The sequence below is a fragment of the Lutzomyia longipalpis genome, chromosome 1, assembly GCF_024334085.1.
Source record: "Lutzomyia longipalpis isolate SR_M1_2022 chromosome 1, ASM2433408v1".
Classification (NCBI taxonomy): Eukaryota; Metazoa; Arthropoda; class Insecta; order Diptera; family Psychodidae; genus Lutzomyia; species Lutzomyia longipalpis.
The window spans coordinates 39,514,091-39,542,025 of NC_074707.1; the positions used below are offsets into that span (position 1 = coordinate 39,514,091).

Below are 27,935 nucleotides of genomic sequence, written 5' to 3' on the forward strand. Positions count from 1 at the left end.
TTGTGCCATATGTAGGGTCCTCCAAGTGTTAAGAAGCCACAATTTTTTGTCTTTATTGTTAAAAAATTTTGAATTCAGAATCTTTAAATATTTTCTAGGGAATTTTATCCAATCCCGTCGATTCTATTCATCAACTTCCTCCACATAGACATGAGTGATGTCATGCGATGGGAAGCGCCGAATGTGCTTCCGGAGATCCTCCTCATTGAGGCAATAGAGGCTGCATGAAGGGCACTTAACTGTGAGCTCTTTGTGCGCTCTGTAGTGCTTCCTCAGTTCGGAATTAATCTTGAAGGATTTCGGGCAGAAGGGACACGGGTAGGGTCGATCCCCAGTGTGGATTGTAAGATGATACCGCAGGGCATCAGCTGTTGCAAAGTCCTTTTTGCACACATTGCAGACGAATTCCTTCTTCAAGCCGTGCTTGTAGTTCATATGCCGCCTTAGGGAGATTTTGTCAAAGATACTTATATTGCAGATCTCGCAATTGATCCTCGTGGCCTTCCTGTGGACGTACATAACGTGTCTCTTGTGATTCCGTGTCCCTTTGCACTCTGCCCCACAGATTTCGCACTTAATTATTGGCTTCTCCATCACGTGAATACTGTACATGTGAGACTTGAGGTTGGCCTTCTTGTTGAACTGCTTCCCACAGACGTTGCAGAGGAATGGCGATGGGTGAGCCTCATCCTGATGTTCGTGATAGAGAAGAAAGTCCCTGAATGTTGCTTCACAGTTGATGCATTGAATCTCATGTTTTGTGGAATTCTTCTCAAGCATGTGCCCGTGCATGTGCTCCCGGACGTTGTACTCCACGCCACAGGAGCACAAATACGTGGGCCTTCTTGTGTAGCACTTATGGGGGGATGTTTCACCTTCGTAGATCTTTCCACTGCAGGTCGGGCAGTTTTTGAACTCTGTGTGAACCTTCCGCAAATGGGCACTCAGGGAGACTTTCATTTCCCCGCAAATGTGGCACATCCTTGCTCTATCCTTCAGGCCGTACTTTTTTCTATTAAAAACAAATAAGTTTAATAAGATTCTTTAATATTCTAAAACTTTTACTTACGGATCAGGAATTTCCTTTGGCTGTGCCCACCATTCTTCATTCTTTACATCACCTTCAGCACCTTCATCAACTTTTTCCTGCCTCTCAAGTCGCCTCTTCTTCCACTCCTGCACCATTTCCTTCGTCGGGCGTCCCTTCTTATTCCCATACATCGTCAATTTGCTTCGCATTTGCATTTTCTCACGGAGTGGACTTAATTCATTGTTCGCGACGCTAAATTGCGATGATTGGGACATGTCAAGCAGCTCATCATCTGATGTTGGTGGATCAGGTTCAACTTTCACCTCGTACTCCTCATCATTGTCCTGCTCCAGCCATTCCACCTGTTCATCGTACATCTCTTCATTTTCTTCATTGACATCCTCAGTGGGAAGCTGCTGAGGTGTCTCTGTGGGGAAGCGTATGTGAACTTGGGTGATGTGTCGCTCCCGGTAGGCGGAATCAGCAAAGTGCTCATTACAGAAATCACACTTGAGCAGAGCAACTCCGTGAATGGTGTTCAGGTGCTTCAGGAGGAGATTCTTGTAGCTGTAGGCAATGTTGCATGGAAAGCACCAAAACTTCCTCTCAGCACTCTCAGTCTTTACAACTGTTTTAGTTGCAATTTGGGGCATTTGCGGCACTTGTTGGGGCCTCCTTGGTGAGACAGTTTCGGCAATCAGCGTTGAAATTGGTGCTACAGATGCTCTAGTTAGGGTAACAGGTACTGGAGTAGATGTTTTCTTTGGAATAACAACCTTGACAGGAGTTCTGCTAATAACTGGAGGATTCTAAATTAAAAGAAAAAAGGAATTTGTGAGAAAATTGCAGAAAAAATGACAACAAAACAATGACTCTAACCTCATTTTGTATGATGCGAATTTTCTTCGGGGTATTTTCCACTTTTCCCGGCGTCCTATGCCTTTTCACAGAAACTGTGAGACTATTATACTTTGTCTCTAATTTTCCAACAACCTGGAACATTTTTTCTCGTGAATATTAGGGGAAATTAAGATAAAAACAATAAAAGCCCAAAGACGCTTGTTTTGTCAAGAAAAATAGGCTTTCTGCAAGATATGAAACTTTCATTTGAAATGTATTTTTGAAATGAAATTTATCTTTTCTTTTATGATCGTTTTTTTTTCCAATTTTAGGATTGAAAAATTGAAAAGAAATTAAAAAAAAAAAGTTCAAAATAAGTTTTAAATTATTTATTTAAAACAAAGTTTCCTTTCACTCAATTTCTTCCACTACATAAGTTTTGTTCGCAACATCATGTGCCGGAAAACGCCGTATGTGCTTCCTGAGGTCTTCTTCATTGAGGCAGTAGATATTGCATGAGGGACACTTTACTGTGAGATCCTTGTGTGCCCTGTAGTGCTTCCTCAGCTCAGAATTAACTTTAAATGACTTTGGACAAAAGGGACAAGGATACGGTCGTTCTCCTGTGTGAATTGTAAAATGGTACTTGAGGGCATCGGCTGTGGCAAAATCCTTCTTGCACACGTCGCAGATGAACTTCTTATTAGCACTGTGTTTATTATCCATATGTCGCTTGAGGGTGTGTCTGTCGTAGCAGCTCAGGTTGCAAATCTCACATGCTATTCTGCCTGTATTTCGATGAACACGTGATATGTGCCTCTTTAGACTTCTCTCACCTGCACAATCGGCTCCACATACGTTGCACTTTTTAATTTCTCGCTCTATTAGATGTATATAGTACACGTGCATCTGTAGATGAGGTTTCTTGTAGAATCCTTTGTGACAGATATCACATATGAATGGTGCCGGATGCGCTTCTTCTTGATGATCCAGGTACAACTGTATATCGTCGAATGAAGCCTCACAATGCCAACACTGTACTCCGTGTTCTGTTGAATTTTTATCCAACAAATGCCCCTGCATTTGCTCCTTGATCACAAATTCTTCACCACAGATGCATTTATACGAAAGACGCTTTTTGGTGCATTCATGAGGTTTAGAATCATTGGCTATGATTTTACGACAGCAATGGGGGCAAGTGCTTGATTCCGCATGGACTTTCCGTATATGTGCTGCAAGACATACTTTGATTTCCCCACATATCTGGCACATTCCCGAATATTCTTTGGGTTCCTTCGGCTCCTTCTTGCTAACGCGCTTTTTGCGTTTTCTGTAATAAGAATTTTAATATATTATTGAAGAAAAAACATTTTTTTTTTAACTAATGGACTTACTTTTCTGAGGTTTCTGTTCCTTGATCCAAGGAATGATTCGGCTTTCTGTCAACGTTCACAACTTTTTTGACGTCAGCTTCTATGTATTCAGTTCGCTTTCGTTTCCATTCCGCCAACATAGCCTCCGTAGGTCGACCTCTCTTCCTTCCAAACATTTGTAGTCTACCTGTTGATTCGTTCTTGCGCTTCAAGACTTTGGTCACTGGCCTAGACTTTTTCTGCGTTTCTAAAACCTTTGTGTCTTCTTCAGATGACTCTCTGTAGTGAGCATCCCACCATGAATCATTTTGGTTTGTTTCATCATTTTCGTACTCATTTGTTTCTTCAAGTACCTCAAACTGATCTTCTTGATCAGATGATTCTTTCTTTAGGAATTCACGTGACTTTGAACGATCACTCAGAATTTTGTTGTTACTTTCCTTACCAGGGCTTTGATCTTGTAAGTTTGAAGTATCTGACGTGATGTCTTCAACATCTTCATTATCATCACTTAATTCTTCATCAATTTGCTCATGTCGCTTAGTTGTGATAAGTTTTTGTGGTTGTCTCTTTTCATTCCTATGTACATTCATTTTGTGGCGTTTCAGGTACACCAAGTCAGCAAATTGATCACTACATAAATCGCATTTTAGCAGGGGAACACCATGTGAGATATTCAGGTGCTTCAACAAGAGGTTTCGGTTCATGAAAACTATGTTACACACGAGACACTTGAATTCTTTCATCGTTGCGGCTTGCTTTGCTGAAGTGCTCTGTGATGCGGTTTGTTTCTTGGGTGAATTATTTGAGATTTTCTGGATTTTCCCAAAGAAAATTCAGTTATAATATTAAAACAATTAGAAGGGTTTTAAAAATATTTATTAATAAAAAAAAAGTAATTTTTAAAGGCAATTAAAAATACAGCACAAAAATTAAATATTTTATTACAAAAATAATGAAAAAATAATTCGTTACTGAAATTTTGGGAATTTTCAATCACAGTGAAACCTAAGGGGAATGGAAATTTTGACATTTTGTACACAAATCTAACCTTATTTTTGTCCAAATCTTTACTTTTCTCCAAATTAGCAATTTTTATTTGCATTTGTGGCTTTTTCACAGACACCGTAAGACTATTATGTTGTGTTTCCAATTTTCCTACAATTTTGTACTTTTTCTCCATGACTTTCAGAGCAAAATTTCACAAAAAACAAATCAAAACAAATCAAAACAACAAACTTTTTCCACCTAAACCCCGTAGCGTAAGTTGGTCTACCATCGAGACGATTTCTGCGGAAGTTTCAGTACGTTTGCGTGGAATGTAAACAGACAAGCCATTTTCATCCTACGCGATTCGTATTGGAATTGAGGGAAATTAGTTGGAGGGTTGAAGACGACTTGACACATTCAGTGTGTCAAACCTCTCTCTTTTGCTCACCCACTTTTTCGATTGCAAATTGCCATTTTACCAATTTTCCAGCCACAGCAATTTCGATTGAGGCGGCGTGAAAAGAAGTAGTGGTGCGATTCAGTTGTGCGTGCGTGCAGTGCGTGTGCTTTTTGCAAAATTGAGTGCAAGTGCGGAAAATATGGAGCGGCCAAGTGGCTGGCCATGTCGCGGGAATAGTTGTGAGAAAAATGCAAAAAAGTCCCACTTAGCGTTGCAATTTAAATGAAAATTGGATGCACGTCTCATTACCACCGATCACCCGAGGATTTTCACACCAAAACAGGTGAGTGCGAGTGGGGAAAGTGCGTGAAAAGTTGCCATGAAAATCCCCCATTTGCACCCAATATTTGAGCTTGTCTCTTCGAGGGGGGCGCCCACCTCGCGCGTCTGGGGTGACGACGACGTTCCCGGAGTGGACGCGAGACTTTTTGGCAGAGCTGAAAAAAAATGCGAAGAAGAGGAGAGACATTCATCTCGCAATTTTTCTTCTTGGACACAAGAAAATATTTTCGTGCGCTGCCTCTCATCTCGTCAAATAAATTAAATTTGTACGCAAACACCGAGAGCAATCTCCTCCTCCGCCCATCCGCTCGTCCCGGAGAAGTTGTGGTGCTTGATTAAATAATCACACACGAGAGTATCAAAGCAACTCCAACAAAATAATATTTTATATTTTTCATCATGTTCAACTTTCAACAAAAGCCATTCTGCTGATCCTTCTTCTTACGTTTTGGGGGTGGTTGTGCCCAAAAAGTCCCCGATATTGCAAGTAATTTGGGAAAGAGATTTCCACGTACAAAGAGATCCTTTGTGCTTGATACTTGCTGCCCAATCTAGTACACTGATGTAAAATTAATATTTTTTGTTTAAAAGACAAAATTAAGTCACAAAAAGGAGTTAAACTTCATTAGAAAAGATTGAAAGAATACTATTGCTCTAATTCTTCAAGATTTTTAGTCTATTTAAATTAACTTTGCATTGAGGCTCCACCATGTAAAAAATTGGAATCAATCAAAAATCAACCAATGAAAACTCTTTTTGTGTCCGACACCGACGTTTGCAGATTCTGCAATTCTGAAGTAGAAACTGCCGAACATTTACTCTGCCAGTGTGACGCTTGGGTCCACTCTAGGAGGTTGCATTTGGGCACAGGCACCTGCAAATTGCCTCTCCCAAAAAGCATTACTCCAATTGAGGTCGTCAAATTTATTAAACGCCTCAATATCCAACACTAACCAAGGGGATGCACAATAGGCCCACATGGGCCGCAGTGCACAGGAGATGAAAGTCTCCGGACCCCATTTAACGTAACGTAACGTTGTCAACCAATCAGAATCATCTTCTGATTCTTCTTCTTTTTAATTAAAACATCAATAAGTGTTTAAATTTGACATTTCATTGGGTGATGAACTAAGCTCCTCCCAGAGTATAAAACTGGCAGAGTCTTAGTGCAAAGTTTCTTTGAATAGAGCATCGAACTCGTAGTATAAAAAAAAAAACAATTCAATCACATAAACCATAAGCGCAAAAGGTTTCCAGATTAGGTGTATCCCTCTTGATGGAGCGCAACATTGGAGTTCTCGTTTGTTCAAGTTTTCTTTTTCTGCGTTTGGCTCATTCCCTTCTTGCTCGCCACTTCGTCTCTAATATCGTAGCTATATATGGGTGTTAAATGGAAATTGAACTTCTTTTTTTTTGCTCGAACCACACCCCGTGTGTCCAGGAGAGTGACACTCTTTCACGCGGATGGAGGCCATGAGTCCCCCTCACACCCCAACGGGAGCCCTCATTTCACGTGTCACCCAATTAATTGCCCTCTCACCGAGACAAGTGGTGTGTAGAGAGTGTGCCGTGTGTGTGGTGCGAAGGAGGAAAAATGCTGCAAAAGGGCGTCTCATTGAGGAGAAAAATGTGCCATAAATTACAATGTTATGACATCCTCGTGGTGGAATTCTCGTGATTTTTCTTGCGATTGTGAGTGTTTCAAGCTTCACAATGACGTTAACTTCTCTTCGCCATACCCCAAGATAATATTATATATTTTTCCCACATCTTGGATAATTCGGAGATGTTTGTGAGATTTTCCCCGGAAATTTAAATCTTCTCACTGACTAAAGGAGAGAAGAAAAAAAAACTATTATTCATTTCTCATTTATTTACACACATCTCTCTGTGCGTGTTTGTAATATTTAATCGGTTTTCTCGGTGTAGATTTTGATATGATTTGCGCACGATTTCGTGTCGAATGTCACCCTGTCAATCGACGTTTTGGTCACATATTTTATTTTTGTGGTTTTTCCAGACGTTCAAATTGAAATCAATTTTAGGAAAATGCTCTCTTTTCACCTTGTTATTGGGTAGGTTTATGTTGGAGGGATGATGTCTGTGATGTGAGTGTCGTAAAACAGGTGAAATGATCTTCCAGAGTATTGAGAGAAGTAGTAGTGGGCTCTCAGTATACGCCAGAACGTGAGGTTCCTTAGCAACTTAAAGTTTGTACAATTTTTGAATACGCTTATCTTCCCGGAAAGTGCCATAAGTGGCTGAAAGTTGTATATTCATCCTGTCCAATGCATCAGAAAGTCACTAAGGGATCTTAAGAGCATCTCTTTCAACACCCGGCTGATCCTTGATTTCATCTTTGGGTCAAATCTAAGTTTATAAAAAAATATTTCACACAATTGCAAAGAGAACTTCCAAAATGGACAGATTTTGATCCCTAAATGAAATCAAGGATCAGCCGGGTGTTCAAAAAGATGTTCTCAAGATCCCTAAGAAACTCCCTAATACAATGGGCAGTCATTCTGCATAACTTCCAAGCACTTATGACACTTTCCGGGAAGCACATCAAACCGCTCCGGGAACAAAAGTTTATTCAAAAAATGTACAAACTTTATGTTGCTAGGTCCCTTCATTTTACGTGTTGAATGTATGTTAATTTTTCACATTCTAACTTTCTGAATTCTAATTACCATTTAGTTTGAAAAGAAAATTTTAAAATAAATAAACTTTACAAAAAAATTTTTGAATTAAATAAAAATTTCTAATTTCAAATTATTGATTTGTAAGCAATTTATCTATTTTATGCAAAATTTAATGCTTCCGTTTTATGTGGGAAACAGCAAATATTGCAATTTAATCAATAAATATAAACCATAGAGTAATTAATTGAATTTGTGGGAATATATGGGTAAAGGTGTGCATTTGATGGGGGTAAGCCTCCAAATGTAGCATAATTGCTGCTGTACAGGCAATTGCATGAGAGCTTAAATCAATAATTTCATCTTTCAATCCATCAGCAAATCAATGTTAAAAGCAAGTCCAACAATAACAAACATATATGGAGTTTATTTGTTTACTTTATCTATCATAATCGATTGAGAACTCATAAATTGGAAGTCATAACAGTGGTGTTGATGGTTCAAACTTGCTTGTGCGCCCAAAAGAGAGAGAGTGATGTGAGTGAAGTTTAAATTGCAAAATTACCCTTTTGGATACATAAAATGTATACTAATATCATGTATATTTATCCATTCATCTACACGTCATATATTCCTTCTCACAGTGTTAATGAATTGAAAATATATCCTGACGCTATTTTTAGCTTTTATAGCATATAGCAACAAAACTATACGTATACAATATTTCCGGGATAATTGAATAAAATTCCAAAACCCATTGCTTTACTGAAAGTGGCGGGAATAGCCAGAGAGAGAGAGAGTGAGCTGAGAAAGAGAGTGTGAGTTTTCATTCAATTAATTCACTTTGGCTCCCATTCAATTATGCATTTAAAGGGAATCTCAGCGAAAATATAGGTGGTAGAGAGGATATTATACTATTAATACTAAATGACACCAAAGTATATATATTCTATGCCCAAAAATAAATGAATATTTAAATAGACGAGCTGATAATTCCCCGGACTTGGGCTGGAAAATCAATATATAAATTTTGCGAGTTGAAGAAATGATATTTAGGTATGTCTGTCTATGTATGTATGTATTTCCCTGGGTGAGAGTGGAAATGAAAATCCCAACTCCTTCGAACAACTTCTTGTGTTTACCATTGGGGGCTGTAAAAAAGAAACAATTATGTTTTCTTATTTGAAGAATTTTCTGCGTTCTCTTGAAAAGATTCAATCGCCTTTACCATTCAACTGCTTTTATATTTCTTTTTCTTTTTTCTTTACTTACAAAGACTTTTCCATTTTACATGAAAGACCGCAAAAGCGAGTTTTCTCTGGTTTTTCCAACACTCCTCCCCCCGCCGGCCCCCATTGCCAACACAAACGTCTCTCATGTCCCTTATCAAAACCAAACGCTTACACATTGTTTCCCAAAAGCTCTATTGTGCTTTCAGCGCTTTCTCAAAATTACATATAGAGCGGCCTATGCCGGGGAAAATGATCATTTTAGTAGCAAAGTGTTTTTCTTCTTTAAGCGCAGCATCTGATAAGCCATGGACATTTTTCTCCACCATCCCCCATTGAGTGGGTGAGTGAACAGAGAGAACACACCCCCTTTTCATACTCTTGTGCTTCATTCCAAAATAAACATATTCAGGATTATGTTTTCCATAATAAATGTTGGATTTAGCGTGGAGGCTTTATTTGGGTCGCTCAAAGAACTTGTTAAAGCAAAATTATGATGAGGTCGATGTCGATTCTTGAAGACATGTAGAGGAGATAGCGGATGCCTGAAAAGCATAAATTATGCGGATTAATCTAATATTGAAAAGAGAAAAAAATCAATCCACAACAGGGTACTTCATAAAAATTGTGGGTGGGAATCCATTAAAAACAGATGCTTCCTCATTATAATTTATACTGTGTGTGATAAATTAATAACTTAAACAGATGCTTTGGAGGGTATATACTTAATAATTTTTCAATAATGAGAATTTTGTGAATGAGCGTTAATTTCACTCATAATTTACGGAATAAATTGCCAAATTTTTTTTTTTGTATTTTACTTACTTTACTTGGAATTCGTTAAAACATGGTGGAATTGTTGAAGAATAAGTTCTATTGCATTAATGGTTTTGAAGGATTTTTTTTAATATTATTATTTTTTTAATAATTGGGGTCGATTCTGTCAAAAATCTTACTTTTTCTTACAATTTAAAAGTTTTTGTAAGATTTTGAAAGTCGGTGGTTTTTTGATCGTTCCATTGTCCTTCCATAAAGAAAATTCTTTTTTTCAGGAAACAGCCAAAAAGTCATTTAAATAATTCTGGAAAAGTATTTTTTCTTTCAAAACACGATTAAGAAAAATACAAAATGTCAAAATCTTGTAAGATTTTTCCAAGAATACTAAAAGAATTGTAAGAAATAAAATAAGATTTTTAACAAAATTGACCGCTTTTTAGATATTTTTTCTTATTAATTCGAATGATTTAAGAGCTGTCATCTTGGAAAAAATCTTCTGGAGTACTAACAGTTAAGTATAGACCATAAAATAAAAAAAAAATGTTTCAAGATAGAATATAAAGAATAAAATAAAGGATCTTTTATCTTCAAAGCCTGAGAATTGAAAAATCTATTCAATTTTTCAATCTAAAGACATTTTAAATCACAAGAAGAGTCAGAATTGTATAAGAAAAGCTTATTCAGAGGATTCAGAGTCATTAATAACTTGAAACTTCTTGATAAAATTTATTATCTTGTAAAATATGTTTCTTTAATAGATTTGTGGGAACATTTTATCATGCAGTCTAATCATTGTTTGTTTTCCATTATTCACTACAATATTTTTATCGTTGAAATGAATGTTCAAGTGGTTTTAATTGAAAGAAAAAAACTGTGAATAATTTATTTTATTTTTATCAATATTATTTTTTTATTAAAACAATCGTTAAAGTTTGATAGAGTTTAATGTTTTTGTTAAATTCTTCTCTTTGTCGCTCAAAGTACTTCAATTTTATTTTCAAAAAAAATTGAAAGCTAAACTAACATAAATAAAGAAGAATTATGTCAGCAAAGCGCAAAGCTCTGTGAAATTTCTGCTGACCCAATCCAACCATTGAGAGACGCGTCATGATAGATAAAACAACATCATTCAGCAATGTGTTTTGAACCACCAAAACTCTTGTGATTTGTCAGTTCATCAACCGCCAGTTAATCGATATATATAGTCATGTGCTGTATTATGTATATAAATCATATTTTCTGAATATCCCTGCAATGTTTCATTTTATTTTATATAGCACATCTTTGATACAATCTCCATTCATGAATCTTCTTTGAATGGGATGATGAAGAGTTTGATGCAAAATATTATATTCTTGCTCTTTATCTGCACTTTGAAGGATTTCTGGGGCTTCACAAACAGCATCTTTCAGCGATGGGAGCAATGGATAATAATCCCTGCGGGATGTTGGAAGTGAAACTTTCATATTTGTTATGGACAAAAGGATATTGTGTACAAAAAAAAAGAAAACACACACAGAAGAAAATCAATTGAAAATATCTCGTTTTGTTTGTTAATAAATGGCTTTTACAGTATATTTTTTTTCGGGGGTGGGTGGAGAAGATTGCGCAAAACTCATGTTGTTTAATGGGTCTCTTGAGAAATTTATAACTCCAGAAACTTTAATTGAAACAATTTCCATGCTACATAGTCTCATGGTTATTATTTGTGTTTGCTTTGCTATATATTTCACTACAATTTGATGAAATTGTTGCGATTTGGTAAAAAGACTGCGTTTGGACGTTGAGAGAGAAATCGCAGATTCCTTCTTCTTGTGGGTACTTGAATGAATGCTAAAGAGTTTGCCATATATAGCATTTATATTAAATGGAACAGAGAATTATTGGTTGTGTAGTTGTGAAAGTTTTGTGAAAATCATTTCCCATTCTTACAACATGGTTTGTGCATTCATTTTTTTTCCTGTTGTTACAATTTCCCAACTATACTCACGTCCATCTGAATTGAAAGTTCTCAACGTTGTGCTTTTCTATTGTGCTAATTTCTCTTCCTAAAGAGCTCTCATTTTAATTTCGCAATGGATATAAAGCTTTTGCCATGCTAAAATGTCTTTTCAGCGTATAATTTTGTGCTTAGATAGACAAGAAGAAGATTACCAAAAAAAATTTCCTAAGAATAAACATTTTGTGAGACTTTTGACCTATTCTGGATGGTTTTTTTGAACCACAAATAAGTATACAGTTTAAGTGTTCTCCACAGTAGCGCACGGAAAACCTTGTATGGAGTGGACGTGGTATATAAATATGCTACACAAAAGCTACATTACTGTCTCTCCTTCTCTTGAACAATGCAAATTTTCATTTCCTCCTCAATTCATATATATCCAAACACAAACAATCATTAACGGGAAGCCGACGTCAATTAACCTCACTCCCAAGCACCTAATCACAGATACTTTTATTTATAATATATAATACTATATGTATATTTTCTTCCCTCTCTATCTTCATTTTTTTTGTAGTAGCGAAGGCACAATAGAAAATAAAAAAAAACTACACCCGCGGTCGTGTGTTGGTAACAAAACTGACTGACTGAGAAGACGCGACAGCAAGCTGTGTGTGGCAAAAAGAGTGACGAACAACAAGGGGAGGTCAGGAGAGAGAGATACAGAAAAAAAGCAAAAGAAGAATATTGTTGGACGTCAAAGAATCTGGAATCATCCGGAAGTTGAATTGTTGACAAACGGAGTTGATTCCCTCATTTTGCTTGAGAAGATACTGTCAGAGAGGTGGAGTGTTGGTGAGAGTTGCCAAGCTGTACGGGGGAGTGCAAAGACTGAGAATAGAGTAACAACAACAAGAAGAAAAAAATCACAGTGAGGAGGCACACGGGGCTGAAATAAACAAAAAAAAAAAAAACTAAAGATAAAATTTGAGTTTTTCAACGGAGTAAGAATAAAAGGCCGCCAACCTGGAACTGATGGAATTAGAGAATATTGTGGCCAATACGGTCTATCTGAAAGCCAGAGAAGGTAAGAAAGAAAAAAAAGAAATGAATAATTCAGTATTTTCATTCCATAAAATTACCATCACAGCTGAGATTTTTTTTGGGGTCGCTTCAATAAATTTAATTTCTCCATTTCTTTGGGTCATTTCTTCTCAATATACAGGTGGCTCAGACAGCAACAAAGGGAAGAGTAAGAAATGGCGAAAGATCCTCCAATTCCCACACATATCACAATGTATTCAAATCAAATCCAAAATTGGTGAGTTTTCTTGTTGTTTTCCTTTCTTCTTTTCCTTTCATATTATACTTTTTTTCTATTAACTAAATGGTCGTCCTTTTTTATTGCTCTAACCACCCCCCCACAAATCAAACAAGTTATGTGGAAATTCACAAGAAAAGCTCTTATGTGTAGGAAGTGAAAAGCTGTGAAAATTGAGAAAACGTGGTTGTTAGATTTATTATTATAGTTTTGTTAGTGTTATGAATTTTAATGAGACAATTGTTTCGTTCCCTCTTGTGTGGGAAAAGGTCAATCAATTAAATTAGGAGGATGTTATTTGTTTTTAGGTTTTAGGAAGAGTTATTAAAATTGAAGGGCTAGTAGGGCAAATTTTTATGCTGAATTTATTGGAGAATTCATTTGAATCAGTTAATTAATTTTAGAAAATTTATTCACCGTTTTTTTTAAAGATCAAATTCTGATTTTTTTGTTAGTTTTGTATAGGAAATTCTTGTTTTTATTTTTCTGAGAAATATTAGTCTCTAAATAAGTTTATTCAATAACTAATAAATTGTTGATAAAGGAAATAAAATAATTTGAATGAAAAATCCATCATGAATAAGCTTAAACGTCAACACAACATTTCCCTTTCCCTTTTAAAGAAATATGTTAGTCATTTAAATTTATTGGGGATTTTTTAAAAGATAAGAAAAAATACTAATTTTATGTGAATTTGAATGGGAAATTTACAAAATTATTTTTTTTTAGAATGGCTCAATATTTCCCTTTCTCCCCATTGAAAAAATGTTTAAAACATTCAAAATTTCCCACTAAAATATTAAATTAAAAGTTGATGAATTGAAAGGGAAAATTTGTAAGATAAAAAGACTTTTTCATGCAAAAAAAATCATCTGAGGGGTACAGCATTACATCTTCTTGCATATATGGAAGCTCAATCATTCTCTCTGACGTTTTCAATCTTATAATTGAGCAATTGATTGGGTTTCCGCGCACGTATACAATCCATTTGGAAAAACAATTCACGCAGCGAGAAGCATCTCTCTAACAAATCTATCTGTTTTGCGTTTTTTTTTTTCATTCTTCCCGCCCCCTCCCGGCGCCACAAACACCTTTTCAACACGATTAGATGTGAGTTACAATTACGTCATAGATCAGCAACCGATTGGCCGAATTCTCTTTAGATCATTCTGCGAACACAAACGTCCACTCTACTTCAGATACATCGCATTCCTGGACTATGTAGTCAGGTGATGATCAATCATAATCCTTTTTTTTTCTTAGAGCTCTCTTTTCTATAACTTACTTGTTTCTGGGTATTCTCCTTTGGCACTTTGGTGTCTGATGAGGTTGGGAATTTATTGGGAAAATAGAAGGAGAGAGTGGGGGAGGGAGGGCGTACAAAAAAAATTGGTGGTTTATTTATTCTCATCGTCTGTGCGGTGCGCGAAAATGATATGCGAGTAGCCGCAATGGGATGTGTGGGCTTTTAGGGTGTGGGGAGAGGGCAGAGAGAAAGATGGAGAAAAAGGAAACTATTTTTAAAAAATTGTGTCGTTTTCTATTTTTCTCACGGCGTGATGTTCCAACAACACGAAAAAAAAATAATATGCTTTCCACACATCAAACACTCGCGGTGTGTGGTTTGGGGCCAATATAGATATGAATTGGAATACGATGAGCATCGGACGGAAATAGCAAAGGAGATTGGGAAGCGATTTCTGGGTATTTGTTTCGATGATGATACCGATGGGGGTACCCAACAGACGGGTCCCCCAGCCACGGAGCCCACAGACACAACCCCGGAGATTGGGGAGTGCAAAAGTGTTGCGGATGAGGAGGAACAGGTGCAAATTGCCGTGGAACCATCATCCGAATGCCCTGGTGATGTGGATGAAATGCCAAAGATCTTTGTGAATGGGGGGGAACTTGTGTTGGATGTACTGAATGTTGATCTCATCAACACCGTCCGGGAGAAGATCAATTGTGCCAGTAAGGAGCTTTTTGAGCCATGTGTAACAGCTGTGAAGGCTTTCCTTGCCGGTGAGCCATTTAGGGAGTTTGAGAAGTCAATGTATTTTCACAGGTAAATTGACAAATTTGTAACCACCTGAATGTTTAACGTTGTAACGTCTATCTACCCATAATCTCACCGGAAATTCCTTTCTATTGCCTTGCTGCAAACAACCATCCTTCCTGTGGCGACAGATTTCTCCAGTGGAAATGGCTCGAGGCACAACCAGTCACCTATAAAACCTTTCGGATGTACCGTGTTCTGGGAAAAGGTGGATTTGGCGAAGTGTGTGCATGTCAAGTGAGTTTTCCCACGAATTTCTCTTTCATTTCTTTGCTCTCGAATACATGTGGTTGATGATAACACCAAAGGGGAATTTATCTGGGAGGAATTTTATACTTATTTGATTTTTTTCGGTTTATTAGATTTTTTTAAATGTCTCTTTGTTGATGTTATTTTTATTTAAAATAAGTGCAGTGATAATCATGATAGGGGAGACCAGGGTAAAAAAAAAGTCAATTTGCATAAATCCTTATCTGCAGGATTCCCCAAGGGCAAGAAAATTTCCTTGATAGTCTCCCTGGGAAATATGAGTCTTCGAGCGTTCCCTGGACCCTTACGCTTCTGACTTTTTTTAAACAAAATTTCAGAATTCAAAACAGAATTTTTTTACTCCGGTCACCCCTATTATAAACCTAGATTTGTCTTTTTCATAAATGTTGAATTGACTCGGAAAAATGAAGAGTTCTAGAATATCTTATGCTAAATTTCAAGAATACTGCTGCAAACCTGACTTTTGAACAATTTTGAAGTCAGATTTTTCAAGAGAAGATTTCAAGAACAAAATCCTGGAAAATTTTTGATTTTGTCAGGAAAGTGATCAGTTTGATCAGTACAAAAAGTGAGAACAACAATTTACTTTATTTTTCAGTTTATTAAAACGAAAGAAGAAAATCCGATTCAATAAGTTTTAAATTGAATACAGTAGAGTCTCATATAATGCTTTTTATTCATTCTTTAATGGTAGAAGGGCTAATAAATTAAGGAATTAAGGGGGGTCTCTTTTGAGAGCTGGCGAAATTAAATATTTTTATTTTTCTTGGGGTTTTTCTTAAACTTGGTTTTCCAATATTGGTTACATTTGTAGCCTAATTAATGAAGAGTCAGAAAATCACTTTCCGCCATCTTAGATGCGACGCCATCTTGAGATTTTCCTCAAAACACAAAGGTAGGTTTTTCTCAGGATCTACTGGATGGATTTTGATGGGGTAAAAAGCAAATGAAAGAGGAAATACCAATGCAGATTTTGATGTAGCGGAATTTTGAATTTCCACTCTGGGGCTGAGAAAAGTGGAAAAATGTGACTTTTGTTCACAAGTTTTTGACATTTTTGCACTTTTCTCAGCCCCTGAATGGAAATTCAAAATTCCGCTACATCAAAATCTGCATTGGTATTTCCTCTTTCGTTTGCTTTTTACCCTATCAAAATCCATCCAGTAGATCCTGAGAAAAACCTACCTTTGTGTTTTAGCGCAGTTCTGCGGAAAAGTCGGAAAATCACAAGATGGCGTCGCACTTAAAATTGCGAAAAGTGATTTTCTTACACTTCAATAATTCGGCTTCAAATGTAACCAACATCGGAAAACCATGTTTAAGAAAAACCCCCAAAAATGACAATATTAATAATGTGTAAATTTTAACAGTTTTCACAAGAGACCCCCCTTAAGGCTACCTACTGCTACATATTAAATTTTATGATTATTTGGTTATTTTTAATTTTTTAAACTCTGTCTCTTCCAAAAAATTTACACTGATACGTAAAACAAGACAGTTTAACATCTCCTTTGTACCTAATTTACTTTTTACACAAAAAACTCGCCAGAAAAACTCCCCCTGCTTCGATAGATAAATGACAAATTCCCCAGGAATGCTTCAAAATTGGCATTTTTCAGTTACTCAGTCAGTGTATACCCGTGAAGATACTTATCGTGTTTTTGTCAGATAACTCAAATTCTCGGTGATTTCCCGCAATAACTGACCTTCCACATTTTAAGGTGGCTTTCACCTTACCTGCGCGTGTTGGTTAAATTTTTTTGGCTTTCTTTCCCCTCTAAAACCATCCACCACATACACTAAAATCCCTTAGCAATTCCCACTCAATCCGAATACCTTCTCTCGCACAAGGAATTTGCGGTATGTGGTTGGCATGTGGCGGGGGAAGACCCTTCAATTTTGCCCATTGATTTTATGTTACAATCAATTTGTGCGAAAATTTTCAGTCAGCTTTTTCGGGTGTCTTGCACTTAAAAGGAGTATAATTTGATTGATTTGCTCACGAAGAACGATTGGAATGTTTCAATTTTCATCCTCTTACATAGAGTTTTAGGTTCTGTGTGTGAGCGCATAGCACGGAAAATGGGATTTTGTTCTACTTTATATAGTATATTGAATTTGATGATGGAAAAAGATGGCTAATATGTAAGAGATTAAGTCGCAACAAAATATCCCAATTTTGAAATTTTATAGGAAATTGAATGGAAAGAAAATTGGATGAAATGATTCATTTTGAAACATTTTTTTTCTCTGGAAATCAAATAAAATTGGCTAAATTTGGCGTAAAAGTCTCGTTAATTTTGAAGGAGTTTGTCTTGGCTCATATCCAAACTATGTATTGATAAAATAGATATAAAATGTCTTTTATGCCGATTATTGGGGTTTTAAAATTATAATTTAAATTCATTGGGAAGAATTTTTGGCAGCAAAAGTTGAATAAAGTCAATTTTCCTGCAATTTTATAGCAATAACTTTTGGAATTTTGTGAAATAAAAAGTTTATAGGGGGTCGGCAAATTTAAAAGCTACTGCGAATCTACCTTTTAAATCAACATTGCATCAAGGCTCCATCAGTTTTGATGAATTCTGGGAGGAGCCTACGTTCATTAGCCAATTAAATCGTAGAATAAGTTTTTTTTTAAAGGACAAATAAATAAGAAGAAGAATAGAAGTTCTCCCTGATTGGTTGATTAATTTAATGACAGTTTTCATTGGTTTATTTCTTGATTGAATAATTTTTATCTGGCTAAACTACAGTGCAAAGTTAATTAGAATAAACTTTTTACTAAATCGCTAAAAGCAAACTTCGTAAAATTAAAAAAAAATTGTTTGGAGTAATTTTTAATTAAAAAATTATGACAAAACAAATTTGTAGCAAAAATTCGTAATTAGTGGTTTGAAAATGTCGTGAAAAGTTTGATGTATAAAACCATAACTAAAACCATATTAAGTTGATGACAAGCTCAAATTGTTTCAGCAACTTTAACAACTTTATTGGCAGTTTGATGGAAATTTTACAGCCTTTACTGCAACAACTCCGTGAGCTTTATCAAAAAATGATTTTTTTCTTACACAATACATTGATTCAATATTTTATTAATAAATAATATTGTTGATATTTCCAATAATCTTAATAACTCTCTAAATGGTGCATGCATTGCGGGTTTTGATAAGGAAATTTACGCAATGATTCTTGTTAATAAAATAAAAATACTTTTTACGTCTTTCCACACAATATAAATCCAACAATTCGAATTGATTTACGTGCTACCTTCTCGGGAAGAGGCAGAGTGGAGAATTTTGTGATAAAACTTAACCCGATAATTAGGAAAATTTTAACCCGAAGCGACAGAGATTGATTAGAGGCGCCCCCAAAATGAGTCTCAATTGGAGCAAATTGGAGAAAATTGGCGGAAAGTTTTGTGAATCACGGCAAAGTGGAGGTGGAGGGCATATACTGTTGGTGAAGAAGTCCCCACAGAGATGAGATTTTATTTGTATAATAACTCCGTGTAATTCATAATTGAGAGGTTTCTTGTAGACTCTTTCCCATGCATTTAATCACCACCACATGAATGCTTTATTAGAAGTTTTCTCTTAAAAATTTATAATAAAGTTTATTTGTGACAGACTTTATCTCATATAATAATTATATGTAGCTCATGATAAAAAAAAATGAATAACTTGCATAATTTATGAGACTTTCCTGTACAAGAAGAGAGCAAGTTCGTGTGATTGCCTAAAAAGGCATTTTTGGAATATGTTTCTCACGCAGCGATGAAGAAGGTCTTTTTTTCTCACTCATTCATCCATCGTCGTCCAGCATAAATGTTTATTAGTGAATAATTTTGCACTAATTGTGTATGAAACAATTTTAATTATGAGGTATTAGCACGACCGAGTCAATTAATTCAAATTATTCTACACATAGTTGCAAATTAAATGCATCGGACATTTGCATTTTTATGCAATATTCGTCGATGTTGTATGAAAAAAAAAATGTGTACGTAGTTTGTTGTGCGCGGGGATGTTGTAAAGAAGAAAAAAAGTGATAAATTCCTCTTATTAACTTTCTTATTGTTGGTTCATCTTTCTCCCTCTTTCTCTCATTTTTGCCACACTTTACTGTACCCAATGGGAAGGTACGTGCAACGGGGAAGATGTATGCTTGCAAAAAATTGGAAAAGAAGCGAATAAAGAAGCGCAAAGGTGAAAGTATGGTGTTGATCGAGAAGCAAATTTTGCAGAAAATCAATTCGCGCTTTGTCGTCAATCTGGCGTATGCTTACGAGACGAAGGATGCCCTGTGTCTCGTGCTAACCATTATGAACGGTGGGTGGATATAATTTTGAAGAAGACAATTTCAAGGGTAATTGCTTCACAATTTGATGCTAATGCGCTATATTTTCCAACCCCTTTCACCCACACTCCTGCTGCCTCTCCTCTCCTTTCTCTCTTTATACGCGACATTCGCCCTTTTAGGTGGTGATTTGAAGTTCCACATCTACAATATGGGCGGTGAACCGGGCTTTGAATTACCCCGTGCGCGTTTCTATGGGGCCGAAGTTGTGTGTGGGCTTGAGCACCTACATCAACAGGGTATTGTCTATCGGGATTGCAAGCCGGAGAATATACTACTTGACGATCATGGGCATGTGAGAATCTCAGATTTGGGTTTGGCTGTGGAAATCCCAGAGGGGGAAATGGTGAGAGGGCGCGTCGGGACTGTGGGCTACATGGCGCCCGAGGTGATAGACAACGACAAGTATGCTTTCTCGCCGGATTGGTTTAGTTTTGGGTGCCTGCTGTATGAGATGATCGAGGGGCAGGCACCGTTTAGGGCGCGAAAGGAGAAAGTAAAGCGCGAGGAGGTGGATAGGAGAGTTAAAGTGAGTATACATGTCATACAATTTCAGAGTTTTTTGTCATCTAGATAAAGATTCAGATTTTTTTTATGATTAAAAATTCATTTTATGGCTTAAAGATTTATTTAAGAAAAAAAAATGGAAAATTTAGGGGTCGATTATGTTCATTTTACTTGCAATTCGTCGTTTGGAAGATCTTTGGTATTCTGTGAAAAATCTTACAAGATTTGGCAGGTTGTTTCTTTAATCGGACTTTTAAAGGAAAATCAATTGAACAGCAAGGATATTTAAATATTTTCTTGACTGATTTCTATAGAATAAGAAATTCTTTGCTTTTCTTTTATGGAACGACAATAGAAAATTTAAGAACATCTATCAAAAGCTTAAAAAAAAACTTTTAAGTGATAGAATAAAAGATTTTTAACAGAATCAACACAGTAAATGCCTTAACCCTTTAACGTCCAACGTGAAACATAAAAACATTGAAACATGCGCTCTTTTATCGCGATTTTTATTCTATGAATTTTTTTAGAGGACTTTTCTCACTCAGAACGTCTTCTTTGGCCCCTTATGCGTGAATTTGATGCATTTCTAACATGGAAAAACAATTACATTCTTAAATAATTGAAAAAATAAAATGTTTCACGTTTGGGTCAGCGTATGACCCAAAAAACCTTAAAGGGTTAAATTGATAAAAAAAGTAGTTTTTGATTTTTTTCGTCAATCAATAAGTTTTTATTGGTTTTTATTTTTCTCAAAATTAGTATAAAAGCAAATTGGTTAGAAATCGTTAATTTTAAATATTTAATATTGATTTAACCCCTTCGGGTCCATTGGGTCATACGCTGACCCAAAGGCTTGATTTTTAAAATGTTTCGTTTTGTATAGTTATTTTTTTTTTGAATATTGAATCCAAATTAGTACAAGACTATGTCTTTACAATCCCTGATCAATTTATGGCCACAAAAGGACATCCCCAAGAACTCATAGGATCAGGAAGGACGAAAATCTGAAAATTTTTGAGTTGGGGTTTTTGCCAAAAATGTCTTATTTGAGCACAAAGGAACCCCCAAAAATTATTTTTAAGTTCAATCAACTCGCTAGATTAGTCGCGAACCTGAAAAGGTTAAATAGCTTTGTGGCTATAATTTTATAGAAATATTAAAAGCTTTGTAAAAAAGTTGTTAATTTTTTTTAACAAAATATTCGAAAATTCGATTTTTTAAAGAATTATTCTGAATAAGAAGAAATATTCAACAAGAAAATCAAAATATTCAATGAAAAATAATTTTTGCTTGATTTTCCACGATTTAAAAGAAGAGCTCACAATCTTTTTCTATAATTTTGATAAAATTCAAAAGAACAATCAACTCTGATTTTAATCAAATTTGTGGGTGTATCTCCCCGAAAATTCCACCCTCATCTCACATGATTGTTGTTTATGATCTTCAATATAATAGGAGGACGCTGAAAAATACTCGCATAAATTTAGTGATGATGCGAAATCCTTATGCCAACAATTACTTATGAAATCTGTGAAGGCACGTCTCGGCTGCCGCAATGGTCGATATGGTGCGCGAGAAGTGAAATTGCATCCCTTCTTCAACATAATCAACTGGAAGCGTCTGGAGGCGGGAATGGTTGATCCGCCTTTTGTGCCTGATGTAAGGAATTATATTATGTACAACTTGCTATATTATGTCTACACACATACATTTTATATTTTATTTTATTACTTGTCTCACACATACAATTTACAACACAAAACATGTAAAATGCTAAAGCATGTGCCTTTCTCTTGTCTCTCGTGCAGCCACATGCTGTTTATGCCAAAGATGTGCTTGACATTGAGCAATTTTCAACGGTTAAGGGTGTCAATATTGATGCATCCGATGAGAATTTCTATACAAAATTCAATACGGGATCTGTACCGATTTCCTGGCAGAGTGAAATGATCGAAACGGAGTGCTTTAGGGAGTTGAATGTCTTTGCACCAAATGAGAAGCCAACGCCAGATTTAATTCTCAATGCACCACCAACGATCGAGAAGTCCAGCTGTTTCCCATTTAGGAGAAAGGTAAGAAGATGATTTTGCATTTATTTTATTTATTGGGTGATGTTTTCTTTAAAATTCAATTAAAAAATTGTTAAGATCATTGAACGATTTGAAGAAAAATAATTTTCTTGAGCAATTTCAGCTTTAATAAATATTTTTTTTAAACCACAGAAGTTCTTAAATGCTTTGTTCGTGGTATAGTAGATAGAAGCTTGACTTTACAAGCTAAAGATCTTGGGTTCGAATACAGCATTGGTCAAATCTTTTTCTGAACAAATTTTTAATACATTTTGCTTAAAAATCGTGAAAAACTCTTCGATTGTTAAGAATTATTAAATAAATCTTCAAAATAAAGGAATTAATTTGTGATCAAGACATGAATTTTAGCTCTTTAACTTTTCGATCATGAGCTGTGAGGTAGAATGTTTAATTGAATGATCCTCATTAGGATTATAATAGACTAATAAATTATTTATTCCATTTTTATTTTATATGATTTCGCGCAAGTAAAGTTTATTTATTTTTGAATTAAATGCACAATGCACTTTATTACTCCGTCGAAGTTGACTCGACATCTGACGCTCTAATTGATTTATTTGCTCGTAGATCTTTTTATTGCAAAATTCAGCTTGTTTTATGTATGCGTAACATATAGGTATAATATTTGAGATTCGGATTAAATCACTTTGCTCATTTTTTTTTCATCGCTTTCCATCTCTTGACCTTCCCCAATGAATTCCGTGCATTGCAAGAAGTTACCTACATTATATTGTGTGTATTATTATGTAATGAATGACTGTTGTGACGCACAATATGTTGCAGCGCGTTTATTGTAGAGAGGGTCCCCAAGAGGGTTCGAGGGGGGGGGGAGGAGATGAAGAAAAAAAAGTCACCGACAATTCATATAATTTAAGAAAACTAATTAGTGGTCACTTTTGAAATCAAACTCATGTGAAATAGCGCCTTATCTTTTATTCATGAAAATATTTCTGAGCATTTTCATGCTCAGTCACTCACATTTGCTCTTTCCTCGCATAGTCAGAGGTTTGCCTTTGCGCTTTTCTTGGCTGATCTCGAGAGGGAGAGATGTGTGTGGAGTTTTTTTCATCATCATCTTACATCGAAACTAAAAAAAAAAAAAACGAACGGAGTCCATTTGAGCAGAAAATCTTTATTATATCTGGTTTTAGCTGTGTTTCTTTCAGACACAGCTTTTGTGTACCGAGCAAAATCGAAAGTCGTCAGATCGGGCTCAAACTTGGGATGAGCACGAATTAGGGTCCCAACATTCCAAAAAACGTATGCGCCAAAAAATTTTTTTTTCCGGCCGGCCGTCCGGCCGTCCGTCCGTCCGGCCGTCCGGAATCAATCGCTAAATTGCGAGAGAACGGTGATAGATAGAGACTTGCGGTAAACGGCAAAGTTTAAATATCGACTGGAAGACATCCGATTATGATGTCAAATTTTACCCCCCACCCCTCCGTCCGCCATTTTGAATAACCTCAAAATTTTGTTTTGTCTATATCTCAGTCCCTGTAATAGCTAAAAATCTGAAATTTTTATATGTTGTAGAGGCCATCAATACCTTTCCAACGATACCTCATTTTTGAAAATCGGTCAAGCCGTTTAGTCAATATGGCCGCCACAATTTTTTATCGAAAATCGACCTTAACTCGAAAACGGCTAGACCGATTTCGATCAACCCGGGCTCAAATGAAACCTTTTATAAGATTTTAAAACCGGACCAGTGATAAGGAAACGATCTGTGATATCAAACTGTGATATTACTTTAATAAGGGGGAAGGGATGGAACAAAACGGCTTGGGAGGCCTCAGACAAAGCGGGCCGTCAAATGGCGAGCCAAGTTAGGTGGACAGGATCTGGCAAATCAGTGCGTGCGGAAAACAATCACACACGCTTGCACAGAAATAAAACCTTAGCCGATCCTAAACGATAACGGCAACCGGGCCACAAGAAACCGGCAATTCCAGCCCAGTGCCATTGCCTGGGTTGCAGAAATCTCAACAAGCCCTACAACTTTCTAGAACATCCGAAGTTTCAAAAATGACCGCTAGGGGGCCAAAAATCAAAAACAAAATTTTCGATGAGTTTTCGATGAATATCTCGAAAACGCCATTATCGATTTACTTCATTTTTTGATATGTTATAGCTGACTATATTATCTAGCTTCATGCCAAAAATGAAGAAAATCTATGTCTCCGTTCTCGAGATATAGCCTTCCAAAGTTGGCATGTCATATCTCGGGTTCTACAAGTCCGATTTTGATCAACTCAAGTGCAAATGAAAGGTTTCATGAAGCCCTACAAATGTCTAAAACATTGCAAGTTCGAGAAATGACCGCGAGAGGTGTTAAAGTCAAAATAAAAATTTTCGAAAATTTCGAACTCGAATATTTCGAAAATGCTATTATCGATTTACTTCATATTTTAATATGTTATAGTTGACGTTAAGACCTTTCCAACGATAGCTCAAACTCGAAAATTTATGGATCCGTTCTCGAGATATGGCCTTCCAAACATTTCTTAGGGTATGACTTTTCAACTTTTCCCGACTTTGAGCGTATTTAAACTAATTCGCGTTCTAGTTTGCTCTCACAAAATTGGTACACTGAAAGAAACACAGCTCTCGTAAGCTTGGTCAGCTTACCCGTACATTTTTTTTGCAACACACGCGGGGAGCAATAAAAATTGTAATTTTAGTGCAATTTTGGTATATTTGTGTGCGTTTGTAATTTAATTACTTCGCAATATTGATAAGACGTTTACGAATTTAGCGTAAAGACGTTTTACTACAGAGATTTTCTTTTAGTTTCCTTTAAACTCTGTTTCTTTCCTTTAATCATTTTTTTGTTGGTTCTTTTAAACAATAAAAGAATATTTTATGACCTTAAAGAGGATTATATAGCAAGTCTCAAGAAGTTTATTTTGATTCTTTTTTCCTGTCTAATGTACGTCAGTCGATCCACGTAAGTTGTTTCATTTTTATTTTGTGCAAAAAGTCAATAAAGTGAATAAAAACACATGATGAAGAAGCTTAATTGTTAATACTGATGAAGAGCTTTAGTTTTTTTTTTGTTTATTACAAAGATATATTTTTATGTAAATAAATATAAATTAACTTGAAGAAATAAACAAATATTTAGGTATATATGTGATCTTTTCCGTATGAAAATGCTTTGTGGAAATTATCATTATTTACTCAAGTTTAGCGTATAATTTTTTAAAGGTTTTTGACACAAAAACACTAATAGGTCAATAATGAAGCACTTTTGGATGCTTTTTGTTAATTTTCGCTGTCGTACAATTTTCATAATTTCTTAATAATTTCCTACCTTTAGAGAGTTTTCCGGTGATTTAGTGGTAATTAACTCATATTACCAATGGTTTCAATATTGGGACGTTTAATGGGATAATTTTCTCAAATTTTCCGCAAATATTATTAAGAACTAAATATGAAATGTTTTTGAAAATGGATTTTCTTTTTTTTTCTCGTTCATTTCGAGCACATAAAAATGGCAAAACAAATTGTTTTTGAAGAAAAATTGAAGAGATTTGGCTAAGGGTGGAGTTTTAGAACTTTTTCTAGTTGTGAATTAAGTATTTTAGATAACTTTGAAATGAGCATTTGTGAAAATTTCAAGAGATTCTTAAGGCGTAAATGTCCTTAAACCGAAAAATCTTACATAGAAATTCCATCTTTTATTGATCTTTTCAATTCAATAGTGCTTTTCAGCAGAGTTCTTTTGCAATGTTTAACATCTTATCATCTACTACTCAAACATTTATCCTTTTGAAAAATTATTATTAGTATAAAGCGTCTGGTAATGAAAGTCAAAAGTTCATTTACAAAGAGGAGAAGGTTTATAAACTTTTCATGAATTTTGGAAACTATTTAATAATGAAATTCTTATCAATTGAACCCAGGCGAAAATTCCATTCTCTAGCTGCTAAATATTCCTATTAAACAATGATGAGAGCGCAAAAGTTATTTGAAAGTCTTCTACTCCCAAAAAGGGAAAAGTTTTATGTATTATGTACACGTTTCCTTTTGTTTAAAGGATTTCTTTTGTTTTTTTTTTGTGTTTTTTTCTTGTAGAAGAAACAACCACCAAGGACGCAACCAATTCCTATACCGGAGCACCTTCTCTTGCCTAGTCAGAGCTGATAGCACAATCGATGGTCACGTCGATGGGGGCATTGCGTGAAGAGATCACAAGGAGATTCAACTGGTGTTGTGGTGAGAGATGAAGACGACTGTGGTGCACACAAGGGGGGCGGTAGGGGGGAACTCTTTGCACCATTTACCCACCATCGGTGCCGGATGTTTGAGAGGATGAAAGTGCAGAAGAAGATGCGCATTGGGGGAACATGTGTTCGTTCCTTTGTACTGAGGGGTACCCATTGTGTCACATTGACGGCGTCTCACAGTACATCCACCTGCTCGTGTTCTTCCTCATCCGAATCATCTTCCCTGACGCACGTCACCACGGACAATGCAATACTGTTCAATTCTAAAATGTTTCCAGTACAAAAGGAATTAATTTACTGTTACTACTACTATGAGACTAGTATTTAAAGAAAAGAGAGTTTCCTAAAGAAAAAAAAACAAACAGCTGAAAATAGAAGCCGATGGAATTCCCCCAAAGGACCACGTGGAAGGATTATAAAGAACATGATCTTCTACGTGGCCACAGCATACACACACATCTCTCACTCTCTGCCCACCTCCCCCCATTAAACATCGCATCTCTCATCCACATCGTTCACTGTGACTGTTTGTCGGTAAGATTAAAATAAATAATTCGTTTTTAGTTTTATCCCTATAATCTCTTACATATAAATATGATAAACATATAAATATTTTGTTTTATAAAAATGAATTAAACAATTTGCGAATTTTTCATTTTGTCTGCATGGATGAAAATTTGTGGGATTTTTTCTTTATGGAAAAAATTTCACTTTTATATTGTTAGTGTGTCGTCCATGGAGAAAAAAAATAGGAAACAAAAAGTTGTGCTTTCGTAAAGAAATGAGAAAAAAATGCCCAAGTTTGAAGCAAGAAAAAAGGATACAGAATTCTTTTTTTAAAGGTATATTGATCCTTTTATAGATAGTAAAGTCATTAATACCTGTTATTGTAGATAATTCTAGGAAAAAAAATTAATTTTTGGTGAAGAAGCAGAAAGGGAATAAGGGGTGGTATTGCTGATTTATTTATTTTTCTTACAGAATTTAAAGAAATTGTTTTAAAGATAATTTTTTTAAAGAGATCATAAGCGAAAAAGATTGTAAAAATCAAGATAAAAGATTGAAATGTTTTAAATATTTTATCAGGAACTCGAGAATTTTAATTTACTTGAAAATTAACGTGAAGAAAATCTCGCAAAAAATTAATCCACGTGGAATAGAAAATCAGCAATACCGCCTTAGCTTAGAACTGTCCAGTTGTAAGAGAAATTTTGAAATGGTTTTGCTATTTTTTTTAAGAAACTTTGAAGATTAGTTTCATGTAACTTTTTTTTATTTTTATGTTTTGAAGGGCCTGATGAAGGTTTAGAGCAAATAGAAAATCCGATTAAACGTTTTTTTTTCTCAGAGAGAACATAATTAAAAGCCTCGAATTCACAGATTTTTCTTTAAACTCCATTTGGTTTAATATCAAGAAAATACTTTTTTTTTTAAATTATTTTAATGAGCGTAATTAAAGATTTTTGTGTCCGTAACTTACGTCAGAGAGCAAAAAAAATCAAGGCTTTATTTTAGGCGTAAATAAGCAGCAGATAAAA

The 27,935-nt window shown here is 35.5% G+C and overlaps 3 protein-coding genes across 4 annotated transcripts; 1 reads left to right on the forward strand and 2 right to left on the reverse strand.

The window, feature by feature from the left end:
• Nucleotides 1–28: 28 nt before the first annotated feature.
• Nucleotides 29–2,124, reverse strand: LOC129787289 (zinc finger protein 69 homolog). The gene is made up of 3 exons (XM_055822748.1): nucleotides 1,910–2,124; nucleotides 1,070–1,839; nucleotides 29–1,012 (listed from the first exon to the last, which is right to left on the reverse strand). The coding sequence occupies exons 1-3, from the start codon at nucleotides 2,030–2,032 to the stop codon at nucleotides 124–126; spliced, it is 1,782 nt and encodes a 593-aa protein (XP_055678723.1). The 5' UTR covers nucleotides 2,033–2,124; the 3' UTR covers nucleotides 29–123.
• Nucleotides 2,125–2,244: 120 nt separating this feature from the next.
• LOC129787291 (zinc finger protein 652-like) lies at nucleotides 2,245–4,516 on the reverse strand. The gene is made up of 3 exons (XM_055822751.1): nucleotides 4,295–4,516; nucleotides 3,265–4,058; nucleotides 2,245–3,200 (listed from the first exon to the last, which is right to left on the reverse strand). Exons 1-3 carry the CDS (start codon nucleotides 4,424–4,426, stop codon nucleotides 2,282–2,284), a joined length of 1,845 nt encoding a protein of 614 aa, XP_055678726.1. The 5' UTR covers nucleotides 4,427–4,516; the 3' UTR covers nucleotides 2,245–2,281.
• A 61-nt stretch (nucleotides 4,517–4,577) lies between these two features.
• On the forward strand, nucleotides 4,578–27,037 carry LOC129787290 (G protein-coupled receptor kinase 2). 2 transcript variants are annotated; one of them, XM_055822749.1, is made up of 11 exons: nucleotides 4,578–4,976; nucleotides 12,140–12,649; nucleotides 12,788–12,883; nucleotides 13,992–14,112; nucleotides 14,523–14,948; nucleotides 15,071–15,176; nucleotides 19,351–19,540; nucleotides 19,691–20,097; nucleotides 21,534–21,737; nucleotides 21,887–22,150; nucleotides 26,246–27,037. In XM_055822749.1, the coding sequence occupies exons 2-11, from the start codon at nucleotides 12,598–12,600 to the stop codon at nucleotides 26,312–26,314; spliced, it is 1,935 nt and encodes a 644-aa protein (XP_055678724.1). In that variant the 5' UTR covers nucleotides 4,578–4,976; nucleotides 12,140–12,597; the 3' UTR covers nucleotides 26,315–27,037. The 2 variants fall into 2 exon arrangements, with proteins under 2 accessions (XP_055678724.1, XP_055678725.1); XM_055822750.1 differs by having other exon boundaries at nucleotides 4,633–4,976; nucleotides 12,143–12,649.
• Nucleotides 27,038–27,935: the final 898 nt, after the last annotated feature.

Excerpts from the sequence above, each read along its gene's own strand:
- LOC129787290 (XM_055822749.1), top strand. The coding sequence starts at position 12,598 with ATGGAATTAGAGAATATTGTGGCCAATACGGTCTATCTGAAAGCCAGA. Across the intron at positions 12,884-13,991 it reads TCAAATCAAATCCAAAATTG|ATGTGAGTTACAATTACGTC; the intron begins GTGAGTTTTCTT and ends CAACACGATTAG. Across the intron at positions 19,541-19,690 it reads CGTGCTAACCATTATGAACG|GTGGTGATTTGAAGTTCCAC; the intron begins GTGGGTGGATAT and ends TCGCCCTTTTAG.
- LOC129787291 (XM_055822751.1), bottom strand. The coding sequence starts at position 4,426 with ATGGAGAAAAAGTACAAAATTGTAGGAAAATTGGAAACACAACATAAT. Across the intron at positions 4,059-4,294 it reads AAGATTTGGACAAAAATAAG|AAAATCTCAAATAATTCACC; the intron begins GTTAGATTTGTG and ends GGGAAAATCCAG. Across the intron at positions 3,201-3,264 it reads GGAACAGAAACCTCAGAAAA|AAAACGCAAAAAGCGCGTTA; the intron begins GTAAGTCCATTA and ends TTCTTATTACAG.
- LOC129787289 (XM_055822748.1), bottom strand. The coding sequence starts at position 2,032 with ATGTTCCAGGTTGTTGGAAAATTAGAGACAAAGTATAATAGTCTCACA. Across the intron at positions 1,840-1,909 it reads TTCGCATCATACAAAATGAG|AATCCTCCAGTTATTAGCAG; the intron begins GTTAGAGTCATT and ends CTTTTAATTTAG. Across the intron at positions 1,013-1,069 it reads CCAAAGGAAATTCCTGATCC|AAAAAAGTACGGCCTGAAGG; the intron begins GTAAGTAAAAGT and ends TGTTTTTAATAG.